At 45.7% G+C, this 27,542-nt stretch overlaps 1 protein-coding gene and 1 long non-coding RNA gene across 2 annotated transcripts in view; one reads left to right on the plus strand and one right to left on the minus strand.

The window, feature by feature from the left end:
* On the minus strand, nucleotides 1-27,210 carry LOC142495320 (uncharacterized). Its single transcript, XR_012801716.1, has 4 exons — nucleotides 26,904-27,210; nucleotides 19,996-20,055; nucleotides 16,631-18,130; nucleotides 1-190 (listed from the first exon to the last, which is right to left on the minus strand). It is a non-coding gene; the product is annotated as an uncharacterized LOC142495320 (long non-coding RNA).
* IGF1 (insulin like growth factor 1) overlaps nucleotides 27,157-27,542 on the plus strand; it is a 173,609-nt gene continuing 173,223 nt past the window's right edge. Inside the window, exon 1 of the mRNA XM_075600614.1 lies at nucleotides 27,157-27,461. Coding sequence (XP_075456729.1) covers nucleotides 27,399-27,461 — 63 coding nt within the window. The 5' untranslated portion in view covers nucleotides 27,157-27,398. The remainder of the gene's footprint in view (nucleotides 27,462-27,542) is intronic.

Genomic DNA, 27,542 nt, shown 5'->3' on the forward strand with positions numbered 1-27,542 from the left:
TCTGGAGCCTACAGCAGATGGAGGCGCTGAGTACCATGGAGTAAATGTAAGATATATACCCCAGAAGCCTGTCCTGCAGTCCCCACAACCATCGGTGGACCACTCAGCATTCTGTGAGCCAACAGGTAGCATGCAGCATGCACCTGGTAACAGGGGAATCTCCCATTGGGTGGGGGAAACACTGTTACACCTGGAAGAAATAATATAACATACACAGCAAATATTAACATATGATTTCTGGTGTCTTTGCAATTTTTGATCTATTTGCCAAACTTATTTAACCTATGATGTAAGGTTCCCAAGTGCAACGTGACCGAGGCCATGCAACGTGATGTTAACCATGTTGCGATTAGTTTTTGATTATGTATGGGGATGTGGGGGAGAGGTCATTACACGTGATAATCAATATTAACCCAATAATGTTAACCCCTATCATTTTGAAATGCACAGGTATAAATTCCTTGCAGGTAAAGTAAGTACACTGTACTTTCTCCACTCTCTAATAAATATTTCTCATTCAACTACCACTGAGAGGGGGATTAATAGGAGGGTGTAGAATGTTACTGAGGATGATTTTAATGCACGTTTGACAAATCTGTATGCCTAGTGCAGTCCATTTCTGTGCTATAAAAAGTTAGTGTTCAACGGCATTCTCTTGACTTTTCTGCATCTACGATTTATAGCACTGCAAAATCATCATCATTTTGACAAATGTATGGGGTATATGTACTGTATCAGAGCAAAAGTGGAGCAGTTCTGAGGCCAAATACAGTGAAGCCAACGTTATTGCAACCTTTGGCTTGCTCCAACAGGTGACATAGCGCAATTGACTTGCCCCTTTCTCACGTGCAGCTGATTAAAACAATGGACGCTTCTACTGCTAGTGATTTCTGTTTGTCCTGTTGCAATGCACCACGGGTTAGAAAAATGGCTACATCCATAACTGCACCATATGTATCAAAGAAAAAAGTCAAGTGGAAATCAATAGGATTTTTATATCTATCTATCGATAGAGATATCTATATTGCAGTGTTTTTTGCCCTACATCTGCCTACAACAGATCTTTGTGGCTGAAACCCAATTAACCTTCGTTTGCCAGATCCACAGAGGTGCATTAACTCAGTGCTAATAATGATATGTTATGAAAATCCTTAAATCTGTCTTTCTTTGTTAAATGACCTAGACCTTCACTTTCACAAATGACCTACACCTTCACCTTCAGAACTAAAATAACTATGCATTTGAAAAAAAAAGAAAAAGAAAAACCACTTATGCTTATATGATCTTTTGTGCCATACAAGACGGAACAGATAAGAAGGCAACTTAAGCTATCGTTTAAAAAAATAATAATAATAATCTCATTAAAATGTGCATCAATACAATCTGCACACTGGTACGTGATTAGCTAAATTGCTGATTGATCCGTTCTTCTATAATTAATCGCTGAAATTTGGCTACGGGGTTCACGAAATGCATCTTGTTTCCTCTTCTGCTGCACTGACAGTCAACGTTCTGTGAGGAAGATCATGTGACCAGGCAGGCACTAGATTCAATTGGTTCACTGCTAGAGAGGACAAGGCTCAAAAAGGTGATGCTGTTTCAGAAGGGGAAGGGGGTCTGACTTTAGGAAAAAAAATGCCTGTTACATTAGAATACATTAAAAATGTCTTTAAAAATTGTTTATTATTTTTTTTAATGCTACAAGTATTTCTCTCAAAGTACAGAACTGATTTATTTAAAAAAAACACATGTAGGATATTGCTTGAACTGCAGCTTTAATGGACATTATTATGCCTGAGGCATATCCACAGGGGCGTTGCTATAGCCCGGGCAGCCCGGGCAAAGCCCGCGGACCCGCCGACAGGGACGAGAGCCAGGAAATTTGGACCAGCTGTGTAGCCGTCTGATCACGGAACTCAGGGCCCCCTTCCTCCCCCAGTCCCCTTAACAGCCGTGGTGACAGCTTCAGTCAGTGTTCACAGCACAGCATCAAAGCTGGATCGGGAGCTCTGAGCTGTGAGCTGTAAGCTGTGAGGAGGGGGGTTTGGAGGTTACAGAGAGCAGGCAGCAGAGCTCTGTCAGTGTGCTATTTGTGATTGTGTCTGTTAGTGTGCTCTGTGTTCTTCAGTGTCTGTCAGTGTGCTATGTGTGCTTCAGTGTCTGTAAGTGTGCTATGTGTGCTTCAGTGTGTAGGTGGGGCGCAGTTGGTGAAACTTGCCTCGGGTGCTAATACACCAAGTCACTCCCCTGCATTTACACATATTTACATTATCAGATGCCTCAACAGCAGCTCGGTCAGACCTCCACTCCTCAGATGCAGTCAGAACCCCTCTCCAATCCTCAGCTGCTGTCCCCTCCTTGCTCCTCATCCTCCCAGTAAGACCCCCCCTCATCCTCAGGGAGCTATTGCAGTGTGGGAGGGGTTATTTTTAGTGTGGGGGTTTATTGTTGTGCGTGTGTGTGAGGGGAGGTTATTGTAATGTGTGTGTGTGGGGGGGATTATCGTAGTGTGTGTATGTGTGTGTAGTTGGTTACTGTAACTTATGTGTTGTGGGGGGGGGGGGTACTATATTGTAGGGGGTAATTGTAAGTGTTTGTGACCAGGGGGAGGGGGAAATAAATGTGAGGAGTAGATTGAGGGAGCAAGATTGAGAGAGGAGGGGGATGGGGGTGGGTTTACTGACTGATAGCAGAGGGGGGAGTGTGAGAGGAAAAGGGGGTAGTAAGGGAGAGGGGAGAGAAATACATGAGGAGAGTGAGGTGAAAAAGATGGGGGCTTGGAGGGCCACCAACACGCGCAGGGGGCCCGATGGAAACTCCTGAATCTACAGAACATGTTCACTCTTAATGGGGCACTTAAAAAAGTGTTGCCCGGGGGGCCCGCGCATGTCTAGCTACGCCACTGCATATCCACAAAGCTAATAACATGTAAGAGCATCAGTCGTTGCTATTCTGGAGGCCAGGGTCATGTGTAAGATGATTAGCCCAGATAGTTTCAACTCGGCCCACTTTTCAAAGCACAACAAGTTCTGTATCTTTTCTTTACTTTATTTGGGGAAAGCAGCATTAAAGACACGCACTTGTGAAGGATGTTGGTGTTTAGATAATGTCTCTCTGTGGGTGCTTTGTAGTTAAGGACAGGTGAAAAGGGTAATCCTGCCACTAGAGCAGTTACAGCAGGTACTCACTCAGCCAGTGGTGAAGGTGGAAAAGGAAGTCCCAATGTCTGCTGGGTAGGAAGATAGCCTGGGGACAGACCATCTGTGGGCAGAGCAGAGGGGGAGAAAGCAGACAAGCTCATTTGAGAGAAAGGCTGGGGCTGCTATAGCAACTCACTGAAATGTCTAAGGGAGCCCCAACATGTAGCAATAATGTTGCATTTCTGATACAGCAAGCTGCTGGGACAGGGGAAATAACACTGTGTCTATCACACGGGCACTGTGTGTGTGCACAGAGCAAAACACATGCAGCTGGAAATGAGAAACTGATGGGCAGAACTGCAATGAAGGGGGGGTGAAACAGAAATGTAGTTCTTGTTCCATGACACTCCCCGTCTGGTATCTGGAGATACCACTATATTCTAGATATATGTGGAACATATGTGCAATATAACATAACATAACAGTGCAAAGTTCATGTCCACATAACGAGGTGATACCGGCCGGTACCACTGGCATTGAAATCCCTTGGCAAAGTTTTTTAGCAAAGGATGTTGGGTGGATGAACCGGTCCAGGTTAGCTGGGTTCACCGCAATGTCTTTCTGTGAATGTCTCTGGCACTGTTTCCTTTCAACTTCGTGAGAGAACAGTCCCTTTGACTCTGTAGTTTTCTCTACAGAGTGCATCACCTCGTGGATGTGCCAGTCGTGGTAGTTTGTCACCCTATCACCTGGCGTTTGGCGGAAGGAGATGGCCTTTCCTCCTTGCAGAAGTGGATCAATGCCCCTGGAACACTAGTTGTCAAGCCTGGTCCAGTGAGTAGTGCCCTGTTGGGAGAGGCTTCCTGGTGCTGAGCATTGGAGCTGAACGTTACCCAGATCTGGCTGGGTTTCTGACGGTGGTGAAGACCAGATGATGGGAGGTGCCAGCATTTTTTACCTTCCTCCAGTGAAGGCGCTGGCTCTGCGTATCCGCTAAGGAATCTCTTCCACGTGAAGACCACAATTTGATTCTTGGTCTCCGGCTCCCTTTGTGGGTTGCGGCGGAGCGAAGTGAGCCTAGAGATGGCAAGCTCTCTATTGTTCGGGAGGCGTCTTCTTGGTGAACGGAATGGTAGCGGGTTCACCCAATTGCCCGGTCCGTCTTTAACGAGCTCCTTGACTGTTAACCTCGGGAATCCTCTATCTTCCTTCGATGGTGTTTGCTGGTCGTTGTCCCTTGTTGTCTGGAACGCTGTGCACCATAGTTCATCAGTGCATTCCTCTTGCACGAGAACATCTCCACGTAATTTGGTGAAACGCTTTTGTGTCTCTTTGTTGACTGCCCTCAGGAGGTTGTTCTCTCCCTGGACATGACGAAGAACAGTCTCTTTTGTCCTTGTAAATCCTTTTGGGAAATGTCTCTGCCACTGTCTCCTCTTACGTGTGTGAAAGAACAGTCTTTTTGACACTGTGGCTTCACCCGAAGGGCGCAACCTTTTGCGGCTATGCCAGCCGTGGCAGCTGGTTGCTTTGTCACTTGATACTCTGTGGAGAGGAACAATTGTACGTCTTAGTCGTGCCATTGCTCGTGAGAGGATCGTCCGATTGTTTATAGTCTTTTTGACAATCCCTTTGTCGGTCACCTTTGGGAGGTTACTTTCTTCCTTCAGTGGAGTCGACTCATCATCCTTGGTTGTCTGAACCACTAAGCATCCTAGGCCATTGTCGCATCCCCCTGATGTGAGGATGTTTTTGTTGATCTCAGGGGTATGACCTTGTCTCTTCTCTTCACTTGGCCCTGCTGTCACTTGGAGATGGCCGAGACACGGTTCAGAGAGGGATGTGTGTCCACATTCTGTTATCACAGTTCTGCGGGCGTCAACATAGTCTTGTCCGTGCCCTTTGTCAGTGCACGCGCTGCCCACTATCACCCATCCTATGTCAAGTCTTTGGGCGTATGGTGCGTTGTGGGGTCCGTTATGCTCTTTACGGACTTTATGTACCCTCATGATGTCCCTACCGAGCAGCAGCAAGATCTTGGCGCCTTGTTCTACCGGCAGGATGTAGTTGGCTATTCCTCTGAGGTGCGGGTAATGGCGTGCCACGTCTGGTGTGGGAATTTCGGCCCTGTTTGTGGCCATGTGGTTGCACTCGATGAGTGTGGGGAGAGCTATCTTCACTCTGTTATCCACCGAACGTATGACGTAACCGCTTGCTCTTCTCCCTGTTGACTCAGTTGACCCTGCACAGGTTCTGAAGGTGTAGGGCGAGGCATTGTCTTGTAAGTTGAACAAGTTGAAGAACTCCGTCTTCACCAATGATCTGTTGCTTTGGTCGTTGAGGATTGCATACATCCGAATAGCCTTCTCAGGTTGTCCCTGGGGGTGCACTGCGACAAGGCATATTTTGGAGCAGGACATTTTGTCGCTTTCTTTTCCGCAAACCTCAATGCGCTGGGATGTGACGAATGTTGGCTCTCCTTCTCCTTTCTCCCCGCCATGCTCCGCCACGGAGGATGGGTTGTTGAGTTGGTGGAGTGTCAGCGTCTCTGGGTGTAACGATGTCACGTGCTTGTCGCTTCTGCACACTGTACATTTGATATCTTCTTTACAGTCTCTGGCTAGGTGAGTCGTGGAACCGCAGCACCTGAAGCAAACTCTGAATTCTCCAAGTAACCTCTTGCGTTCCTTTAGGAACTTCATCCTGAACCCAAAGCACTTGTTAAGTGGGTGTGGCTTCTTGTGTATGAGACATTCCCTGTTTGGGTCCCTTGGTTCCTCGTCTCCGGCGACCGACTGATCGGGAGTAGTTTGGGTCGTGGGAGGCACGTCCGTCCTGTGGACCGAGATGGGTGTTTGAGTGTTACCGTATCTCGCCACTGGTCTCTCATTCCTCAGGCTGCTTGCACTGTGTGTGGTTTGCGCACCTAAGATGAAACTGTGATCTTTCCTTGTCCTTGCCGCTTCGCGGATGAAGCTCAAGAAGAATGAGAATGGGGGGAAGGTGACTTGCTTCTCCATTTTGTATTTGGAGCCTTGTGAAATCCATTTGAGACCTGTTAAGGAATGGTCTTTCCTTGCAAACTCCAGCTCTTGCAGCAGGTCCCCGAGCTCTCGTAACTTCGAGTAGTCTTTAGTTGTGATCTTGGGAAAGCTGTCGACTCTTTTGAAGAGCGAATCCTCGACTGCTTTGGGGCTACCGTAGCACTCTTCTAGCCTTTCCCACACTAGGTCAAGACCTACTTGGGGTTGGTTCACGTTTGCCGCCCGAAGTCTCTTCGCGTGCTCCCTGGATTCGTTCCCCAGGAACTTGAATAGCAGGTTGAGCTCTTCCCTGGCTGAGAAGTCCAGGCTGTTGATTGCATCTTTGAACGTGAACTTCCACGTCCGGTAGTTCTCAGGGCGGTCGTCGAAGCTGATGAGTCCTGTTTGCACAAGGTCACGCCGGATCATGTACTTGGCTATGTCTGTCAGGCCTGAGGCATCGGCGTGCTGGTCCCGTTCTGAGGTAGTTGCTGGGAGGGTCCGTGCGGTCGCCTCTTTCTTGGTGTGAACGCGTGGTGACTGCTGGTCAGTGTGAGGGGCTGTGTTTTCCGGTGTGGGTGTACCTGGATTGCGAGCCTGTTGTGGTGCATCCGTGTGTGCGCTGGCGTGTGGATCACTGTCGCGGCTGTAGCTATCCCAGGAAGCATGCACCACTGAAGGAACAGCGTCTTCTCCTCGTGGACCTAGCAAAGTCTTTGGTGTCTGTGGAGTCACTCCCTCCGTGTTGAGATGGGGCGCTGGTGTTTACACTGAAGAGGCTCCTTACGTAGTCTTCAGTGCGTCGGGCTGGATCCTCTGAGGCTATCCGTCTGTACGGTTGCTCCCCACCATCCTGTCTCGCGGCTGCTTCTAGGACTTCAGCTTGGGCTATTGCGGCAGTGGCTTCCTTCTCTTGATTTAGGGCCCTGACGTCCCTAGGTGGTTGACGTCCACCTCTGCCCTTTTCCGTGCAGCGGTGGCAGTGGCTGCAGCGGTGGTGGCAGCGGCGGTGGCAGTGGCTGTCTGCTCCTCCTCCTCTTCTAAGCGGACCCTTTCTGTGGTGGCTCGCGCCTTGGTGGCGTTTGTGCTTGCGCTTGACGCGTGAGATTGCCAGATCTTGCTGACCTTGATGAGTGCCTGGATGCGCTGGAGCGCTGTGATGCGGTTTCCAGCAAAAGGTCCTTTCTCCTACTCTCAGCCTCCGTGATAGTGGTACGCACGCGGCTGTCTCGTGTCAGGTCAATATTACTCTGTAAGTCTCTTTCTTGTAGGCTTTTGCTGGTGTTGGCCCTGGTCAGGTAAGTAATGTATGCCTCTGACAGCTCATGATAACGCGAGTGATCAGTCCTTAATTGCGTTATTGCCTGCTCTAGCTATTGCACACAGTTGCCAACACTAGTAACATTGCGTATTCCCAGTGTGGTTGTTTCCCAGGCCAACTCTAATTTAGCGCGGTGCGCTTCAATGTCAGACTCATATTTTTCGCAGGCCTTTTGTGTCAGTGTGACTGTCCGTTTAGGCCTTGCGTCAGCCTGCGCCTGTTGCAGTTGCGCAGCGGTCTCTGTGTCTGAGTGATCACTCTCCTGCGTGATATCTGGTGGGGCTCTGCGTTCTGCCATGCTGTAGGTGTGTGTAGGCCCTTAGCCAGTGAGTGTGGCGTGCGGTCTTTTTACCTGTGTCAGCGATGGGCGTCTGTCTCAGATAATGCCGAGCGGCGGTGTCCTGCAGCGTGCAGCGTTGGGGTTGCTGTACTCACAGGTGTCTGGTGGCTCTTACCCGTGTCCTGGCGGGTGTCCGGTAGCGTGGCCCTTGATGGCGCTAGCCGTGGGGACGTGCGCAGGGGTAGGTGAGATGGTGGCTCCTCACTATGGAGCTGTGCAGAGGGTGGACTCAAAAAGACAGAGAAGGCAATCAAGGCTCTGTGTGTTATGGACTTCCTGTCTGCAAAGCTGCGTGTGCAGTGTAAGCTACTTGCTGCTTTTCAGTCTGCAGAGACTGCTCTGTGTTATCATAAAGTCTAGAGTAGCAGCTCCTGTAAGTGTCTGTAAGGCACACGGTATCCTTTTCACTATTCTGGAGGCCAGGGTAATGTGTAAGATGATTAGCCCAGATAGTTTCAACTCGGCCCTCTTTTCAAAGCACAACAAGTTCTGTATCTTTTCTTTACTTTATTTGGGGAAAGCAGCATAAAAGACAAGCACTTGTGAAGAGATGTTGGTGTTTAGATAATGTCTCTCTGTGGGTGATTTGTAGTTAAGGACAGGTAAAAAGGGTAATCCTGCCACTAGAGCAGTTACAGCAGGTACTCACTCAGCCAATGGTGAAGGTGGAAAAGGAAGTCCCAATGTGTGCTGGGTAGCAAGATAGCATGGGGACAGACCATCTGTGGGCAGAGCAGAGGGGGAGAAAGCAGGCTAGCCCATTTGGGAGAAAGGCTGGGGTTGCTATAGCAACTCACTGAAATGTCTAAGGAAACCACAACATGTAGCAATAATGTTGCATTTCTGATACAGCAAGCTGCTGGGACAGGGGAAATAACACTGTGTCTATTACACAGGCACTGTGTGTGTGCACAGAGCAAAATACATGCAGCTGGAAATGAGAAACTGACGGGCAGAACTGCAAGGAAGGGGGGGGGGGGTGAAACAGAAATATAGTTCTTGTTCCATGACAGTTGCATATGTCATTAGCTTAGGCTCAACATTTTAAGGTACTTAGTACTGCCTCGCGTTAGCTTCAAATAACATGACACATTAATGAGAGACTATCCCTCTCTTTCTCAATGGACATTATACATAACTCAATGCCCTTTCCAGGTGAAAACGGCACTTAGCACTTCATTAATGAGCTTTGAAGATACATGCTAGCACTTAACGAGGAGTTTACTTAGGTGACCACTGTGGAACTGGGTCTTTTGTTGTTCTCGGCCCCACATATCTGGGGACTTTTTCTAGATGTAGGTCTGCTTCACAGAGAAGTCTCTCTCAACACATTTTCTTTGATACCACAAATTATTCCATTTCTGTTTAAAGACTGTCAATTCACCAAAGGTAAAGGTCTTACTGAGTTTATTTATTCAGTGACCATATTGCTTTATATAGTATATGGCAATGGCCCAAAGACACACTGCAGCAAAAAACTATTCTGTACAGTATGCGCAAAGACTCAAACAGTGTTCACCTATAGTAGACAAAAAGTATATATGAAGTGAACAATTAATCTACTATTAAAAATAAGTCATAAATGCTGCACAAAGAATAAATCCTATTACAGGTAAAAAATCTGATTTTGTGAAATTTTCCATGTGGCCTCGGACCAATTTTAAATTTGAAAGTCCATATGTATTTATGAATAAAAAGGTTCCACAAACCAAGTAAGTCCTTTTGATCGTATTAACCTAATATAGCCATATGCATACGGGATATACAAGAAAGAGGCTGGGGTCTGCTGCTGGGGAAATCTGATGGAAAAACCAGTCTTGTTACCTGAACTCCACAATGCAGTAAGCAATTTGTACAGTCTCCAATGTAATAAAACACAATCAAATGTGAATGGGACTGCTAGGGCACTCTTGGGGATCCAACAGCTGATGGACTTGTGGCATGCTCCTGCCGAAGGAAATATATGGCAGCTGAAGAAACAGAGAGGCGGTGCACAGCAATGCTAAAAAAATCAAGGGCTGGAACCGGCAATCTTTGGAAAATATATTGGCACATCTCGAAAAAGGGTAATTTACCCTGTTTCGAGATGAGCCAATACATTTTTTAAAGATTGTTCTGCACCACATATTGCTTTATGTTTTTCATGCTTGCATTTAAAAAAACTGTATTATAAAAAAAAGTGTTGTTTTGACATACAATACAATATTCCACAAATGTTGTGACTATCCCACTTCGCTTCATACTTGTACCTTGTTTAAACTTCAAGTTATTGTAATATCCAATGTTTCCTCCCCCACAACATGTACAAATATTGATGATTTAACGGTGAAGGGGTTAACCAGGCTCAATAATAAAGGTTAAGCCCACTTGGTTACCCCTGATACATGTGTTGAGGTCCTATAGTGTCAGCTCTTCCCAGTTGTAAGAAATGCATTAATGTGACTGTGTGCAGACTTTGCAACATTAAAGATTTTTGTGTGTTTTGCCTTTCTCGGGGTGCTGGGACCAGGAGATTTCTAGGCTATAAGTTTCAGGGTGGGTTTGCCGGAGGAAGTCTTCACAAAATGTGTCTATGTATCGGGGTTCTGGAGTTATGGAATTTCCCAAAAGTTGGATTCGGGAATCGAGTGAGGTTCTCGGATACATCCAAGCACATTACTTCGGGCAGACTCTGACCCTGAAAACGTTATTGCGACTCTCCACCAGGATTCATGCTGCAGCATAATCCAGACAAGGTAAACAGGGCATGAAGGGGTTAATGTACACCTGTAACCATACAGGGGATCGCTAGTATAAAGGAGGCTGTCCAACTACATGCCTAGGTACCCTGAACCTGATATACTGTAGGTGTTCAGGGGGTGCTCCAACTATAAGATAAAGCTGGGAGTGGTTTTGTGTGTAAAAAGTTTAAAAGTTATGTCTAGAGTGTGCCAATTATGAGGCTAGTGAGTATAGGCAATATATACCCTCACTCCATCCCTGACACAGAACAATGACTTACACATGTTTATCACACAAACTACAGGACACAGTATATTTGATTAAAGTTATATTTAATAGGGATATCTACTGATAACCTGTGAAGGAACTGTGGGATTTCCAAGTCATGGATTCCGAGGGACCAGATGGCTACCCACCGTGGTGCCTATGGGTCTGTTTGGAGTCCAGACTTGAAAGCCTGATGGATACCAAGGTGTTAGAACAGGAGGGGTACTGCAGTTATGCTTGCATACCCGCATTCTGGGCTAACACAGGGCTATCTGGCCACCCTTTGCCAGAGCCCAGACTCTGTGGCCTGGACAGCGGGTGAGCTCAGTATGCAAAGAGGAAGAGGTGCCAGGTTGGTGCATGCCCCTTTGCAGAATGAGAAAAGGTATCCACCCGGCTTTACAATACCGGCAAATCGGTGATTGGCTGGCAGGAGAATTCTCATGCTCTGATAGGCTGTAGAGGTTTGTGAATGGGACACTGAAACCCATAAGGAGCCTTGCAGTCAATCTGGAGCACAGATTCCAAGCGCCAAACCAACAGCGGCAAATTCAAAGATGCTCTGTGCTGAATAGACACGAGATGGCTTCAAAGATTTTGAGTGTGAAAATTTTCTCTAAGTCCCACTTTCAGAGGATGTAGCGGTCGTGGCTGGCATTGCATGCCGAAATCAGTTCCAGGATTTTGTGAGTACCTCCCAGTCATTGGAAAGGGCTCCTACAGAGGCTATTTTTATTAATTTCATTTAAAGGACAAGTTTATTTGTTAGCCCCGTTCCCAGTAAGTGTGTAAATTGTGTTACATTGTGTGTATGTCTTTTCCTGAAATAAATTACAATTTATTTTACCTCCTTTGCTCAATCATATGATCCCGATATAAAAAGGTGTTGATGAACCATGTCTCCCGTGACAATCTTCTTTCTCCTTAGCTCCTACTGTAGTGCCGACGAGAATTCTAAAACAAATCTGGGGCAATCACCAACAAGACCCAGATACACGCTGGATACATGCTGGGTACATGCTGCAACATTTCAGTGACATTGCTGCAGAGACTAATGGCCCATCTGATTAACTGCGGGGGTCCCTGGCAGTCCCATTCAAACTGAATGCCAGTCTACATGTTGGAAAGGGTTGCAAATACATCAATTACTTACGGTAAATCCTTTGTGCCTTTATTGCCCACTACTGCACTTGCACTATCTCTTGACCTTGGAGCCTGCGATGGAGCTCCCCCCTCCTGTTTATACATACATACTGGAGATACAAAGGCCGCAACTTTTATTAAAATATATAACGTTACCTGATAAGTTCCAACCAGAGTGCTCAACCAATGGGTAAAAGTCAATGGTACTCAAATCATGGCCCTCAACACCACCCAAGCAGGGCAACATGCCAGCTGTGCCGCTTAGAAAAAATGGGCACCAGGAATCCAAAGTGTAATAGGCCTTAACCACTCACCTCTCTATCCACCACAGGGCTTTACCGTACCATAGAGCCCCATGTGGCAAGGTAAAAGTGCACTTAACCCCAACAGCTGCCACCCACAGGACTATTTAACTACCTTAAACTAGCCTCGTACCACCAGACCTGCAAGGACCTTTTCGAGACCCTTCTGAATTGTCATATTTAAAAAAAAATACAAACCTTCCTGCGCACAATATCTGACCAAATGACTTGCACCACACCCCAACCCACCTGGATCTGGGAAAAGTCGCTTCTTGTTGCACCAATAAAATCCAGGGATTTTACAGAACCCACATCATTGCCTTTGACATATAGAATCAAAATAAAAACCCCTGCTGAAAGCTGCCTTGTAACAGTGTTAGGATCCTGACATGGGACAATCCTTACGACGCTCACTGGAGTAATTAGCTTTTGTAGCAGACTGCTAAGCAGGTTTTCTCTCACCCAATCCGCCCTAGCGGAACCACTTCACAGTGGAATTTGCACAACCGCAATACGCACACTTATGCCAGAATCGGCTACCACTAAACCCACATTGGCCTTCATTAAAGGACAAGCATATACCCCTTCTACCACAGCCCAAACTGATGGACACCCCTCTATCGTCCTCCCCCCTTTCCCCAAGAAAGGAAGCAGGCCTTTGCATCATCAAAAGGTATATCCAAATATTCATGTCCTTCGCATTCCAGGACAATGCTTATGCAGCTCCGTTTTCTGCTGAAATTGCTTGTCATAAAGCCACCAGTCTAGCCCGCTATTATTTCTATAACCAAAACCGATCATATCTTGGTATTTAAAAAGTGCTGAGCACAAGTATGGGAATTTCTCGACAGTCTTGCTGGCAAGGAGAGAAGACCTGGAGCCAATTAGAGAATGTCCGCAGGAATAATCGCTCCCCAACATCCTCCTTCTTGGCTTTGACTTTTTGCTAGATCTCGCTAACGCCTCCCTATAACCTGGCAGTAGTGATAGTATCTCCCCATACTCCCCCAACCATATTTTGTCTTTTACCTCAACTGGTAAATTTAATCCTAATAGGCTGGTGAGGCATGTGTATGTGTCCATGAAGCATATATTCGATACCTTGCCCTCCTCTGCCTTACATGTTGGCACGGAAGATGAAGCAACACCCACCACCATCACCATCTTCTTGCCCCACAGGAGTCTGGCTGATAACCCATGCCTGAGAGGTAACTATACCCCATGCCGCTGCCATCCCGGTCAGTGAAGCAAGTCTGGTTGTGACAGGTCACTGGCAACCTCTCCTTGCCTCCAGCACCTTATGTTAGCTGCCAAATGCACCGCCCTGGTGAAACCCCCTACCGGCCTGCTCCCAGGCAGCTCCATCCCCAAAGCCTGGGGCACTCCCTCCAAACCCTAACTTGCAGATCATGAAGGCTTCTGTGTATCATGAACCTGCAATTGTAACACCCCTGCTGGCCTCCCACGTAGTGCTAAAGACACCCATTGACCTGACTCACTCAGTGAGAACCCCCAGTAATCGAGAGCTTGGCCAGAGCATAGACCAAGCCTCACCACCCTGTGACCCAACTAAGGAAGGGGAACCCAAAAACAGTGGAGCTTGGGAAGACACAGGGGCCGAGGCCCTTCTCTTACCCCCAGCTGTTTCATTAGTTGAATTTTGCCAGTAGGGGTATAAGTGGGGTATCTGTCCCCACACTCCAGTGGAGATATAAGTGGGGTCTCTTCCCCCTCCTCCCATACCAGTGGGGGTACAAGCAGGACCAGATTAAGCATTAGGCAAACTAGGCAGTTGCATTGGGCAGTAGAGTTTGTGTGGCGGCACATTTTCACCTAGCTTCCTGTGCATTACACTAGTGCACTGTAAAAGGGGCTGCAGAATTTCCCCCAGTAGGGAGAAATCAGGGTGGTTGCTAGAGGGCTGGACATTTTCTTCCATCCTAGTTGGCTGCTGATGGGTAATGTAGCCAATCAGGAGGTGTGAGGAACCTGGGGATGGGGTAAATCTGGAGAGGAAACAGCATGGGCAGGAGAGAGGTGAGGCTGTGTGTCTGTCCTGTTGTGTGTATATTTGTTCTATCATGTGTGTCTGTGTGTATTTGTTCTGTCCTGTTGTATGTGTCTGTGTATATTTGTTCTGTCCCGTTGGGTTTAGCTGTCCTGTTGTGTGTTTGTTTTTTCTGTCCTATGGGGGTGAGGGAGAGGGAGTGAGATAATGAGAGGGAGGGGAGAGAGAATAACAGGGAGGGGGGAGAGATAATGAGAGGGAGGAGAGAGAATGAGAGGGGAAGGGGTGATAATGAGAGAGGGGAGGGGGGAGAGAATGAGTGGGGGTGGTGGGGAGAGAGATAAAAAAAAGTGCAGGGAGTGGGTATGGGGAGGGAGAGAGGAGGGAGTGTATATGACATATTCAGTATGAGTGTATATCTATTACAGTAGGTACTGTATAACATTGTTATTTTGCAGTTAGATAGAACTTTTTCCCCCTGAAAGTTAATTGTGGGGGGGGGGTTGCAAAGTTGAAAGTTCACCTAGGGCACCATATAACCTTGCACCGGCCCTGTGTACAAGTGGGGTCTTTGCCCTCCATTTTAGTGGGGGTATCAGTGGGAACTCTGCCCCATTCCCCCTCATCCCAGTTGTAGTACAAGTGGATTCTCTGCCCCCATCCCAGTGGGGGCATAAGTGTCGATTCTGCCCCCCTCCCACCTTTTCAGTGTGGGTTTTCCTGACTCACCACATGGAGGACGTCAACTACTGTAACTAAATGGGTTTCCAGGGGCAAAGGCCCAGCATCACCCTGATGTGGGCTAATAATGGAGGGGATAGTTAAAGTCAAGGGAGCTGGTAGAGATGTGGGGGCCAGGGCTCTTTTTTTACTCCCAGACGCTCTCAATATTGGAACGCTCATTGCCCTCAGATTCGCCGACACTTCCAGCTCAGACAGCACATTAGAGGGGGGCACACCTCTGTTGCTGCTCATGCTCCAACAGTCTCATCAGTGGCCTTGCACATTGCTGCCACTGCTGCCAGCCTCCGGTGCCCTCCTGAGAAGACCTGCCAGTTGCTGCTGCACCCAACCCTCCTCCCGTGATTGGGCCTTGGCCTGATGGCTCTTAATAAGGTCCTGCACTGACAGAGCGTACATCTATCAACTTTTCTGGCAGGGCGTGGAATGCTTTCACAGCCCTGCCCAGGTCCTACAAAACCTCTCCCCCTCCACTCCGTGTCGCTTATGATGGGTAAGATGGAAGTGGTGGGGGGGGGGGTAAGTGACCTAAACAGAGAGAAGAGGGGATGGCGAGCCAAGCCCCAGCGGTCATGCTGCCTTGTCACTTAAGGGGCTCAAGGCTACTTTTCGTCCAGCACTGAAAACAACAGCAAATGGGTCTCTCCTCTTTATCATTCAGCACTTCTGACACCATTGAATGATGAAGTGAAGCATTATAATAAGATAGACAAGCTTTTTAATAATATCCAAAGCCTCTTCCTGGGTGCATCACATGGCAACTTCCCCTGCCTCACTCCTAGGGATCCTCTCTAAATTCCCTTATTAAAAACACTGTCCAAAATAAGGGACCATCTATATATTGTACTATCCAATACAATGTACACACTGGGGCCTAGTCTATAAGGCTTCATAAAACAAATCGCTGGGCCGGTTACACCGCCAGTTTTCTGAGCGTTGCTATCACGGTATTCACAAAGCCTCGATTACCTGGGATAGCAAAATGCCCAAACCTGGCGAGTAGCCGGCGACGTGATGATCGCCTCTCTCAAAAGGGCTCACCCGACGATCTGGCGCAGCTGCATAGAGAGCGGCACAGAGAGAGCCTCCTCTCCCTGCACATATCTCACCCGCGATCGCAGGGTTTTAATAAAAATGTGAATACTAGTGTACGTGAGCAGGGGGTCTCCGGAGCAGAACCGCGTTGATATCAGGTCCGGGAACCCCCTGCTTCTCGATATACAGGTTCCATTATGGGGTGCCGGTATCTCCTATGCATTTTATTCCCACAATCACGTGACGCAAGGCATTTAAATGCATAGGGGATACCGACACCCCATAGCGGGGCCTGTATCTCGGGAAGCAGGGGGTTCCCGGACCTGAAATAAACACGGTTCTGCTCTGGAGACCCCCTGCTCACATACACTAGTATTAACATTTTTATTAAAACAGCTTCATTACTTTAACGGCTAGCCGCTAAGGCAATGAAGGGGTTAACCACCAGTGCCCAGTTTATTGTGGGTATCTGGGGTGGGTGAAGGTGGTATTTGGCCCTTGCTGGGTGTTTAGGCCTTGTGGGGGGTTGCGAGTGGAGTTAACCACAAAAAGGGAAACCGGCGCCTAATAAGTCCAATTAGGTGGAAACCTGGATATCCAGTAGAAATAATTCAAAGTTCCAAGGTGATCAGCAACCTCTCGATCTTGAGATGACCAGATGGAACTCCATTCATAGGGAGTCGAACATGAAATGAAACAAAAGATATTTAGTGCAACACAGCTATGATAATTCATACAGACATGAACTCACAGGACCTTCTAAAACACAAACAGGACTAACAAACACAGACAAGACTAACAAACACAAAAGCAAAGCTGAAATAAAAGTTAATTTTAATATAACTAGATTGGATAAAATGTTAGACAATGACAGGATCGCCAGTCCAGTTGGGTAAAACCTGAGTAAAACTCACAGGACGGCAGATGGTTAATATCAATGTACGTCAGCCAGACTGGTGAGATCTATCTTCCACATGTAGAGCGTTCGCTGAGCGTCCAGATCCCCGTGTACTCCTCCGAATGTCCTGGTTCACAAACCCGACAGTGACGTCTCCGTTGTGCTTCTCCGAGTCACCCTCTGTGTAAACTGGGACCGGTAGTGACATCACCGGAAATGACGTCTCGTGCGGGTGGAAACCTTTGACGAAGCTGAAACAAATGACGATCCTGACTCCACTGCCACTCCACACCAAATAGCCGCACTTTGCACAAATGCTGCTTGTCCTACAATGTCCAACAGTATAAAAATAGCCCTACGCGTTTCGTGTGCATAAGCACACTTCTTCCGGAGACCCCCTGCTCACATACACTAGTATTAACATTTTTATTAAAACAGCTTCATTACTTTAACGGCTAGCCGCTAAGGCAATGAAGGGGTTAACCACCAGTGCCCAGTTTATTGTGGGTATTGGGGGTGGGTGAAGGTGGTATTTGGCCCTTGGTGGGTGTTTAGGCCTTGCGGGGGGTTGCGAGTGGAGTTAACCACAAAAAGGGATACCGGCGCCTAATAAGTCCAATTAGGTGGAAACCTGGATATCCAGTAGAAATAATTCAAAGTTCCAAGGTGATCAGCAACCTCTCGATCTTGAGATGACCAGATGGAACTCCATTCATAGGGAGTGGAACATGAAATGAAACAAAAGATATTTAGTGCAACACAGCTATGATAATTCATACAGACATGAACTCACAGGACCTTCTAAAACACAAACAGGACTAACAAACACAGACAAGACTAACAAACACAAAAGCAAAGCTGAAATAAAAGTTAATTTTAATATAACTAGATTGGATAAAATGTTAGACAATGACAGGATCGCCAGTCCAGTTGGGTAAAACCTGAGTAAAACTCACAGGACGGCAGATGGTTAATATCAATGTGCGTCAGCCAGACTGGTGAGATCTATCTTCCACATGTAGAGCTTTCGCTGAGCGTCCAGATCCCCGTGTACTCCTCCGTATGTCCTGGTTCACAAACCCGACAGTGACGTCTCCGTTGTGCTTCTCCGAGTCACCCTCTGTGTAAACTGGGACCGGTAGTGACATCACCGGAAATGACGTCTCGTGCGGGTGGAAACCTTTGACGAAGCTGAAACAAATGACGATCCTGACTCTGCCACTCCACACCAAATAGCCGCACTTTGCACAAATGCTGCTTGTCCTACAATGTCCAACAGTATAAAAATAGCCCTACGCGTTTCGTGTGCATAAGCACACTTCTTCCGGAGACCCCCTGCTCACATACACTAGTATTAACATTTTTATTAAAACAGCTTCATTACTTTAACGGCTAGCCGCTAAGGCAATGAAGGGGTTAACCACCAGTGCCCAGTTTATTGTGGGTATTGGGGGTGGTTGAAGGTGGTATTTGGCCCTTGGTGGGTGTTTAGGCCTTGCGGGGGGTTGCGGGTGGAGTTAACCCCTTCATTACCTTAGAGGTTAATACCGCTATGGTAATGAAGAGGTTAACCCGTCCCACTACCACCCGGTAGGCCTAAACATCTATCCTTGGGGCTACTACCCACTTCATCCAATCCCTGTACCCACAATAAACAAAAATACACACAGCCCTACTACCCACCTCCTCTACCCCCAACAACCCCCAACAAACCTCTACTGCTTTCATGCCAATTCAGTTTTCTATATGGCAAACACAATATACAGATGTAGCCAACGTTATTGCACCCATTTATCGCGCAATAATGCTATACAGTGCGGTGAGTTTGAACGTGTTATAGGGCAATTCATGGAGCCACTAAATGTGAAAACTTGAGATTTGTTTGTGCTATTTAGTGCCTTATCACATGATAATGGGTGCAATAATCTTGGCCAAATCTCTAGATAGCTGATTTGGTTTCCCACCCGGAACTACTGTAGATGAAGAAAAACTGTGATCCGGGGTTCTGTATTGCAGCTCTTTTGAGTCTACTGAATAGCATGCAAATGCGTGATTTCATGAAGATGACTCATTTATAGAATAATTGTCATGTCAGCCAAAAATACATTTGCAGATGTTATCTCTATGGCTTAGGATGAATAGGGCTTTGGCTTTTGTTGGTAAAGAAATAGCCCAATTAGTTTGAGTATACTAAATAGGGCCCTAAGGGCACTCATTTTATTGGAAATGAATTCATCATCACTTAGGCCCAGATCCACAAAGCTCCATTAAATCAGGGCAAATAACTTAACATTATCTAAATACAGGTAGCGGTCGTTATTTTTCCTGAGTTTACCAGGTGCCCACAAAGCTAATTGTATGCAAAAAAGCACACGCCACCAAAAGTAGTATTTTAGTGATAAATGCAGTAGTGGGTACCTGAATAACGCGGGGACGTGATAACTAATACAATTGAATTGGAGTCCTTGCTAAGTTCCTACATGCGCGAAGTTTCTTGGTGATTAGCACGTTAGGAAAAGACGTGAAATAAATAATGTACATGTGCATTGGGAAAATTTGTACTCACGTTCCAATTAACATACATGCATTCCAGCAGGGAAGCGTAATGCCCGTGCACATGTTAAAATTCAAATAAAAACACAATGCATAGGCAATGTGAGTCATTTGAGCTTTACCCTAGAGGTGTGAACGTGGTTCAGGAGGCTTCAACCTTTAATGTTGGTGCTGTGCAATAAGGAGCATTACATTTACCAAATTGGAGATCCTCATCAATGGGGTTGTGGATAATCATCCTACATGGTTAGGGGAACTGTACATCAACATGAACACAGTCAAGAAGACCAGAATTTGGAACCAAATGCTCTTCTCAATGAATTCCCAGGCAATACCGTTCAATCTGCAGATATGCTCAAGAAGAGATCAGCAGACAGCAAGCGCCAACTGAAGAAAAAGCTTGCAGATCATTTTGCTCAGACAACGCGCACAGGAGGGGATCACCACCAGAGCTGAAACACTCAACATACAGTATGAGAGAAGATTGATGGAAATTATCTCACCTTCCCAGATAGTACGTTTTCCATCACTGGCGGACACAGGGGATCTTGCAGATGAGAAACCTGGTAAGTAAAAGCAGACAACTGATATCATATAGTGTATATAAATCTAATGTACTGTATACATGTAACATTATACACAACCTTTACAAGAAGTAATTATAAAAGGGAGTGTGGTGCGCTCAAAACCAACTGTGTTTGACTACCACAGCAAAGTACCCTGTGTAGTTAGAACAAATAATGTTTAGAACATGAAAAATGCAGCAAGTAAAAAACATCAAGGGAATTAAATTAACGAAAAACTACTAGCGCAAAGAACATGTTCCAATAATAAAAGATTTAGAATATCAATGTGATAAAGAAAGCACAAATAATTGCCATGTAGAGAAAATACACTTGAGAATACTAAGTAATAAAATTAGAACGATACAAAGTTACCAGAAGCTCCTTATATGCTGTAAATGTAGCCGTTGAAAGGGCAACAATGTAGTAGCCCTACAATAGAGGTAATGCTGATAGGGAAGCCACCCGCTCTCAGTTCGTCAGTGCAGGCAGCTCGCGTCTCAGCAGTAGGTGATTTAGACCAACTTGTCCACTCCATGTCTAATTCCATTTAGTACCGGATAGGGAAAGCACCCGCTCCCAGTATGATGTAGCGGTCATGTGGTTTATATGTATTACATGTGGATGCAAGCTTCAAAGGGCTGGGAGTTGTTGCAAATAGAGTCCTCCTTAGTGCTGGAACTTTCACTCATGCTCAATACAATGCATGAAAAATATAAAAATATAGGGAAACAATGAGGAGCAGCACATTAAATTAAATATGCTGTCACCTCTGAAAATGGTAACACTAGATGCTATTTCACCCTAAACACTCCAGAAATGGTGATGGACATGACCATAAACATACACACACCACCACCAAGCAGTTAACCATTTACAGCCTGGATCAGTAATCTAGGTGTAACCCAATCAATTAAGTTGCATCTTATTACACCATGGTACTCCTAGATTACACCGTGAATGATAGTTAATAGAGAACACTTACATCAATAGAGTTGAAGATGAAAAAATTGCACCTCTACCGGATGGACAATTCTCAGCAATAATATGTGGAAAAGAAAAATGAAAACATAGCACAGAACTGATCTCTACCAAAATTTAATGAACCAACATTTAAAAACAAGGAATAAAACTCACGAATTCCTTTGTTCTTTGTAAGCCTTTCAACCCTTTAAGCTTGGTTGTGGGGGCCCTTTGATATCTCTTTCCTCTGTGGCTGCTTAGATCCTTGCCTCTGTGGGTCCACATGTAGAGCCTCCTCCGGTATTACTTCCTGGTAATCCTCAGCAGTCCCTGCGACTCCAATACAGGAGTTCCAGGGTTGGCATATAGTTTCACAGAGTCCCACAGCAAAAGGGTATCAATAAATAAGCTATTTAGGAATGCGTAACAGATAACAAACCTCACCCTACATGTTTCGTGAGAGACGTCTCACTTCCTCAGGGGCTGAGAGATGTACTGCACCAGAAGTATTCTGCTGCCTTCACCAAGTTACGTACGTAAGCCGAAGTCTAACCCCAAGTGAACAGAACTATCCGGTTTATAAACTTGAGTTCCTCGCTCTCAAGTGGGCAGTAGTGGAGAAACTCCACGATTATCTGTATGGTTTTTCTTTTGAAGTCCGAACGGACAAAACCCTCTGACATACAGTATATCCTTACATCCACCAAATTGGATGCCACCAGTCACAGATTGCTGGCGACTCTCTCTAATTCTCAGTTCACCTTGAAATATAAGCCGGGGCCTCTAAACATCGGAGGCGATGCTCTCTCCAGGAGACCTTGAATGAGTACAACCCAAGACGACGATCTGTGGGAGGAAATCCCTGGCCCTGGAATGTGGGCAATGTGCTCCACTGCTGCCTTAGTGGAAGACAAGATCGCATTCTCCGAGCTGAGAGTAGCCGACACCCAGGGATGTCAGCCGACGACACTCCCTGCGGCATAGTACCATCCTGAAGGCATGTCTGTCACCCCAGGTGGTCACTTGGAAAGAACTGGTGATATACTAGATGAGGGATCCGGTGGCTAAGGCTATACGCCAGGCCATCCAACTAAACAACCCCTCCTTGATGAAGGGGGCCCCTCCCAACATCGTCCCGGTCATTAAGAAAGAATGGGATAAGTTTCACATAGATCGTGGCCTCCGCTACAGGATTGTCCCATACCATAACCACCCTGACAGAAGACAACTGGTACTGCCCCGATGCCTGGAGGGCCAAGTTCTATGATCTGTTCATGATGAGCACGGGCATCTGGGCATAGACAAGACCTTCGGCCTAGTGAGAGATCAGTTCTTCTGGCCCAAAATGCAGGAGTCAGTAGAGTGGTATTGCCAGAGATGTCTGCCGCGTGTCCAGTGGAAGACACTGCCCACCTGCACAGCCCCAATGGGCCACCTAATAAGCTCCAGGCCCCTGGATCTAGTCTGCATGGACTTCTTGTGCATCGAGTCCGATTCAAGAGGCATCAGGAATGTGCTGGTGGTGACCGGCCACTATATGCGGTACGCTCAAGCATTCCCTACCAAAGATCAAAAGGCAATAATGGCGGCTAAAATGGTGTGGAAGAAATACTTCATCCACTATGGCCTCCCGAATCGAATGCACTCTGACCAGGGCAGAGACTTCGAGAGCAAGCTTACCAAGGAGCTGCTTAAATTGCCCAACAGGACCACTCCATATCTTCCAGAGTAAGACGCTCTGCCGGAGATGATCAACCGAACGCTGCTCGACATGCTAGGCACCCTAACGGCCTCAGAAGAGACCAAATGGAGTAGGCACGTTGAGGCGCTGGTACATGCATATAATTGCACCCGACATGAATCCATGTGGTACACTCCATACTTCCTGATGTTCAGGCGAGAGGCACGAATGCCTGTGGATATCTGCCTCTTGGTACCTACCGATGGGGTACACAATACTGCTCATTTCAAATACGTACAGCGACTTGAAGCCAATCTGCAATGCACCTATCAGCTAGCAGAAAAGGCCCTAGCCCATCTAAACGCCTGCAACAAGAGAAAATATGACCACAAAGTCCGATATCGGGAACTTCGTTCTGGAGACACTGTTCTCCTATGCAATCTAGGGATCCCCGGCAAACACAAGCTGGTCGACCACTGGCACGACGGGGTCTTCTAGGTAGAATTTCAAATGCCCCACATAGAGGCGGATGCCTTCACGGACTACGACGATGTTGGATCAGACGGATCCCAGTTTGTTATTCAGCAGTGCACAGGGGCAGGAGCACCTCAACAAGTGCACCAACAGTTCCCGGGATAGCGCTATTCCACACACTTTTGGGTGGGCCCTGACATTGGGAAAGGACATCAGGGATATTAGTGCCAAGCACCCTATGTACATTGGGGACACTCATCTGGTGGATTGGGGTTGTGTGTGTGGGCTATATACTGTGGGGTACAGGTTGATTATCCTGCGTTCAGTAAAAACAGTTATTATATACCCTGTGCGTGATTATTATTGGTATTGTTCCTGTGAGGGGCTTATCCCACCACTTTGGGATCCCTCGCAGGTGGAGGTGCTGCACCGAGGCGAACGCGATATCACCCCAGACTCCCAGTGGCAGAGGCTCAGGCCTCCTGGTAGCCAAACAGGTAACAGCAATACTGGTAGTTCCTTCAGTGACGGGGGAAAGGGGGCTACACACAGGGCCATTTTAAGACCTTCGTAGGCCCTAGGTACTTTTATTTCTAGAGGCCTGTTTGTCCAATATTTTTACTCATTTTTATGCTAATTTCATCGTTTGCTTGTTTCTTTCGATACTTGCGATATTTTGCATCAATACTTTCATTTCGATATTTAAAGGTATCGATACTTTGAAGGCATTTTAAAATAAAATTTGCTGTTTTTTCTTTATTTGTGATTTTTTTTGTTTAGGTATTTTTTCAAGTGAAATATTGTAGGCCCGAAATGGTTCGTAGGCTCTAGGCACTGTGCCTAGTCGGCCTAATGTATAAAGCAGCCCTGGCTACACATACTTACACTAACCTCGCCAATATATACTTACATTAACCCCCAAAATACATACTAACACTACCCCTAAATACATACTTACATTAACCCCCAAAATACATACTAACACTACCCCTAAATACATACTTACACTAACCCCCAAATACACACCTACACTAACCCCACCCAAAAAGATACTTACACTACACCCCCGAATACACATTTACATAACCCCCCAAATACATACTTACACTAGCCCTCCAAATACATACAGTACTTACTCTACCTTCCTCCCAATACATACTTACACAACCCCTAAATACATACTTACACTATCCCCCAAATACATGCTTACACTACCTCCCCCCCACCCCCAAATACATATACTGTACACTTAACTTGGGGATGGTCTCAGGCTGCCAGGTCCCAGCTTTCCCCAGCTGCTGCGGGCCTGCTTCTCTCTCCCACGCTGCTCTGGGCCTCACTCACTCTCCCGCGCCGAGCCTATCTCTCATGTCAGTGGCTGTGGGGAGCCAAGCCAGCCGTCGCTGGAAGTTGGGCCCGGACAGAAGTTGGGCACAACTGTCTAGCTGCCGGGCCTCTGGTTGCCACCGGGCCCCAGCTCTCCAACGCTGATACGAGCCTCCCTCACTCTCAAGCGCCAGTCCTCTCTCACGCCGGTGCATGCCGGAAGCTGGGCCCAGCTGGGTCCGACCTCTAGTCAGGCCCATCTTCCAGTGCCGTCTGGTTCTTCCATGGCCACTAGGGCCGGATCTCCCCCCCCCCCCACCCCCCAACAGCCCTGATAGTATAAATGAAATTTTGGAAGAAGAGAGGAATTTTACTCAGTTTTGAGCTGTGTGCAGCAGTTTGTGATTGGGGAACAATTACAGGTGTTACTCAACACGTATATTTCTATTGCATGTATCAAATTCTGCATGAATGTTCACAATTGTTTCTCTTTTCCTTGGGATAAATACGTCTGGCAGATGTGGGGAGGTATAAACCTCTGGGTGAAAATATATAGCACATATACAGTATGTTACATCATTTGGCACAATTGTGAATCAAATATTCATTTTTTTTGCGTATACCCTTTAATCTGATGCCCTTTCTTTGATGCTTTTACTCTTTTGAAACTTTGGAAGATCAGCTTTTAGTTGCTGTATTTTATTAGCAAAACTATAACATCTATCTATCTAAGATTAAAAATTAAGGTCTAGATTCAGCCCTGACTTTTATTTCCTGCTGAAGTTTTGCATTACATCAGCGGGAAACAGGCACAGAAAAAAGCAAGCTATGATTCATCAAATCTGTCCCATTTGCCTCTCAGATTTGCAATTACGCTTGCCTGAGCTCTGCCATGACTATTACATATTAGATTTCAAAAGTTCAAAGTTATGTTTTCAGCCATTTGGAAGAATTCAAAATTTGTGATCCAAGCCAAATAATGCACTTTAGCTCCCTCACGCAGGAAAGAAAACAACATAAATAGTCCACCACTGGCACTGTCCAAGTTAAAATATATGTGATACTGTAGGAATATAGGGATATAATTACCTCTCGATATATTTGCGATCCCTTTAACTCTTTCACTGCTTGAGGGGACCAGCAATGCATCACACTGCAGTCACCCTTAGAAAACAAGAACTATTCAATTTCTCTAAAAATTCATTCTTCCAACATTTCACATTTCCTTTTTATTGGGAATAGAGATGTGCGAAATGTTGGCTGAAGTTTAAAAACGGGCAAACTTCTAAAAAAAAATGTCAATAAAAAATCAGTAATTATTAAAAGTCGATCTGCAAGGTCACGTATCCCTTTATATACTGCTAACTTTTGATAAATTCGGGTGAAAAGTGATGAAATCGCGATGGTGGTTGGAATTCTGGCTAATTTAGCAAAATTCGGAGCAATGTCAACTTACGCAAGAACTTCACAAAGGTCAATTTTGAGACATTAGCAATTCTTCGATCGTGATCACATATTCTATTTATATATATATGAACAACTGTGGGTGCACAAGCAATTAGTGCATAAAATGTGCATATATATACTGTAGTATGACATGACATTTGTTGCTGTGTTATTTGGACTTAGACTTTCAAGCCTGCCTCTGGAAAACATAAAGTACATGCCTGTTACATTTTAGTTGCAACTCCACAATATGTTGTGAGATTTCTTAGGTTCCTATTAAATATGCTGTGTGTCCTGTGTAGTCTTTCCTGGGTGGAGAAGAGTTTCGTTCCAATCATTTGAATGGAGCTGAAGTCTCATCCAGCACAGGTAAGGTACAACATATTGAATAGGACCCATGAAACATGTTTGTTAGACATTAGCTTTAAAAAGGGGTGTTTCTCTTAAATAGTAATAATTCTGACACTGCAGAAACAGTCACACAATGTACCTATAAAATGATAGCACCGACCGATCCTGAAATCGCTAAATATTGAAAATACAGCTAAGTATACATTATAAATAGAAAAACAGCTGGTTTGGAGCATGCTGTATACCACTAACTTAGTTAAGGGATGTGAATGACATCATAGCCTGTGAGAGCATGCTGCTGACCAGCTGGTAATATTTATATCATGCATATTTTTTAGGAGAAAGAATTACATTCAATATTTGTCAGTAGACGTTTAGTTTTTCTTTAAAAAAAATGAAGCAAAACAAAATGTACACATTATTGATGACAAGGCGTTTTTCATTTAAATTCCTAAAAGCAGCACATCAAAATGATCTTGTATTTCTCTTAAAATATATCATTTCATCGGTCTTATATTTTGCATGTTATATAAAATACATTATTAGTCAATACATTTTTAACTTTCAGCACAATTTTACATTCATTATCATCATAAAATATACCTACTTTAGGCAACATTCATAAAGCAAAGATGTGCAGAGCAGTGTTTCCTGTCAATGGAAATCAGCAAGCATTTCTTCTAGGTCTATTTTGCCCTAACAATGTCAATAATGCACATTCTTTTAAGTAAAAAATAAATATGCTTCTGTGCTCCAGTCCTGCTGAAATGCAAAGGTATGATGTTATTTGTCACCCTGCCCAAAAAGTCCTTATTCAATAACTTTGCCAGAAGAGGGAGAGAGAGAGAAGGCAAATGTTCTCCCAGCTGTTTCCTGTCTACAGTGTCTGTGTAATGTAGATAAATGTGAGGATTTTCTGTAAATCCCTCTTCTGTTTGCTAAATCTGACTGTCACTGCTAAAATCAGAGCAGATAGAGCCTACGCAATGGAACAAAGTCCTCAATATTGAAATGTGACATTGCTCTCAACATCTCTCTGGATTTCTTTTTTCTTATTATCACAGCTAACAATTTCATTACCAGACCCTGTACTTAAGAAGCAATGGAAAAAAACAACAGTCTTTCAACACAATTATTTAAGTGCTACTTTTGTGATTTCTTGAAGGTAACTCGTTTCTTCATTCATATTCTTTTTTTTTATTTTTCTGCCTAGAAATGCTTGCTTTGCTTTTACATCTGGAAGTGC

This window comes from Ascaphus truei, chromosome 5 (assembly GCF_040206685.1).
Source record: "Ascaphus truei isolate aAscTru1 chromosome 5, aAscTru1.hap1, whole genome shotgun sequence".
NCBI classification, from domain to species: domain Eukaryota; kingdom Metazoa; phylum Chordata; class Amphibia; order Anura; family Ascaphidae; genus Ascaphus; species Ascaphus truei.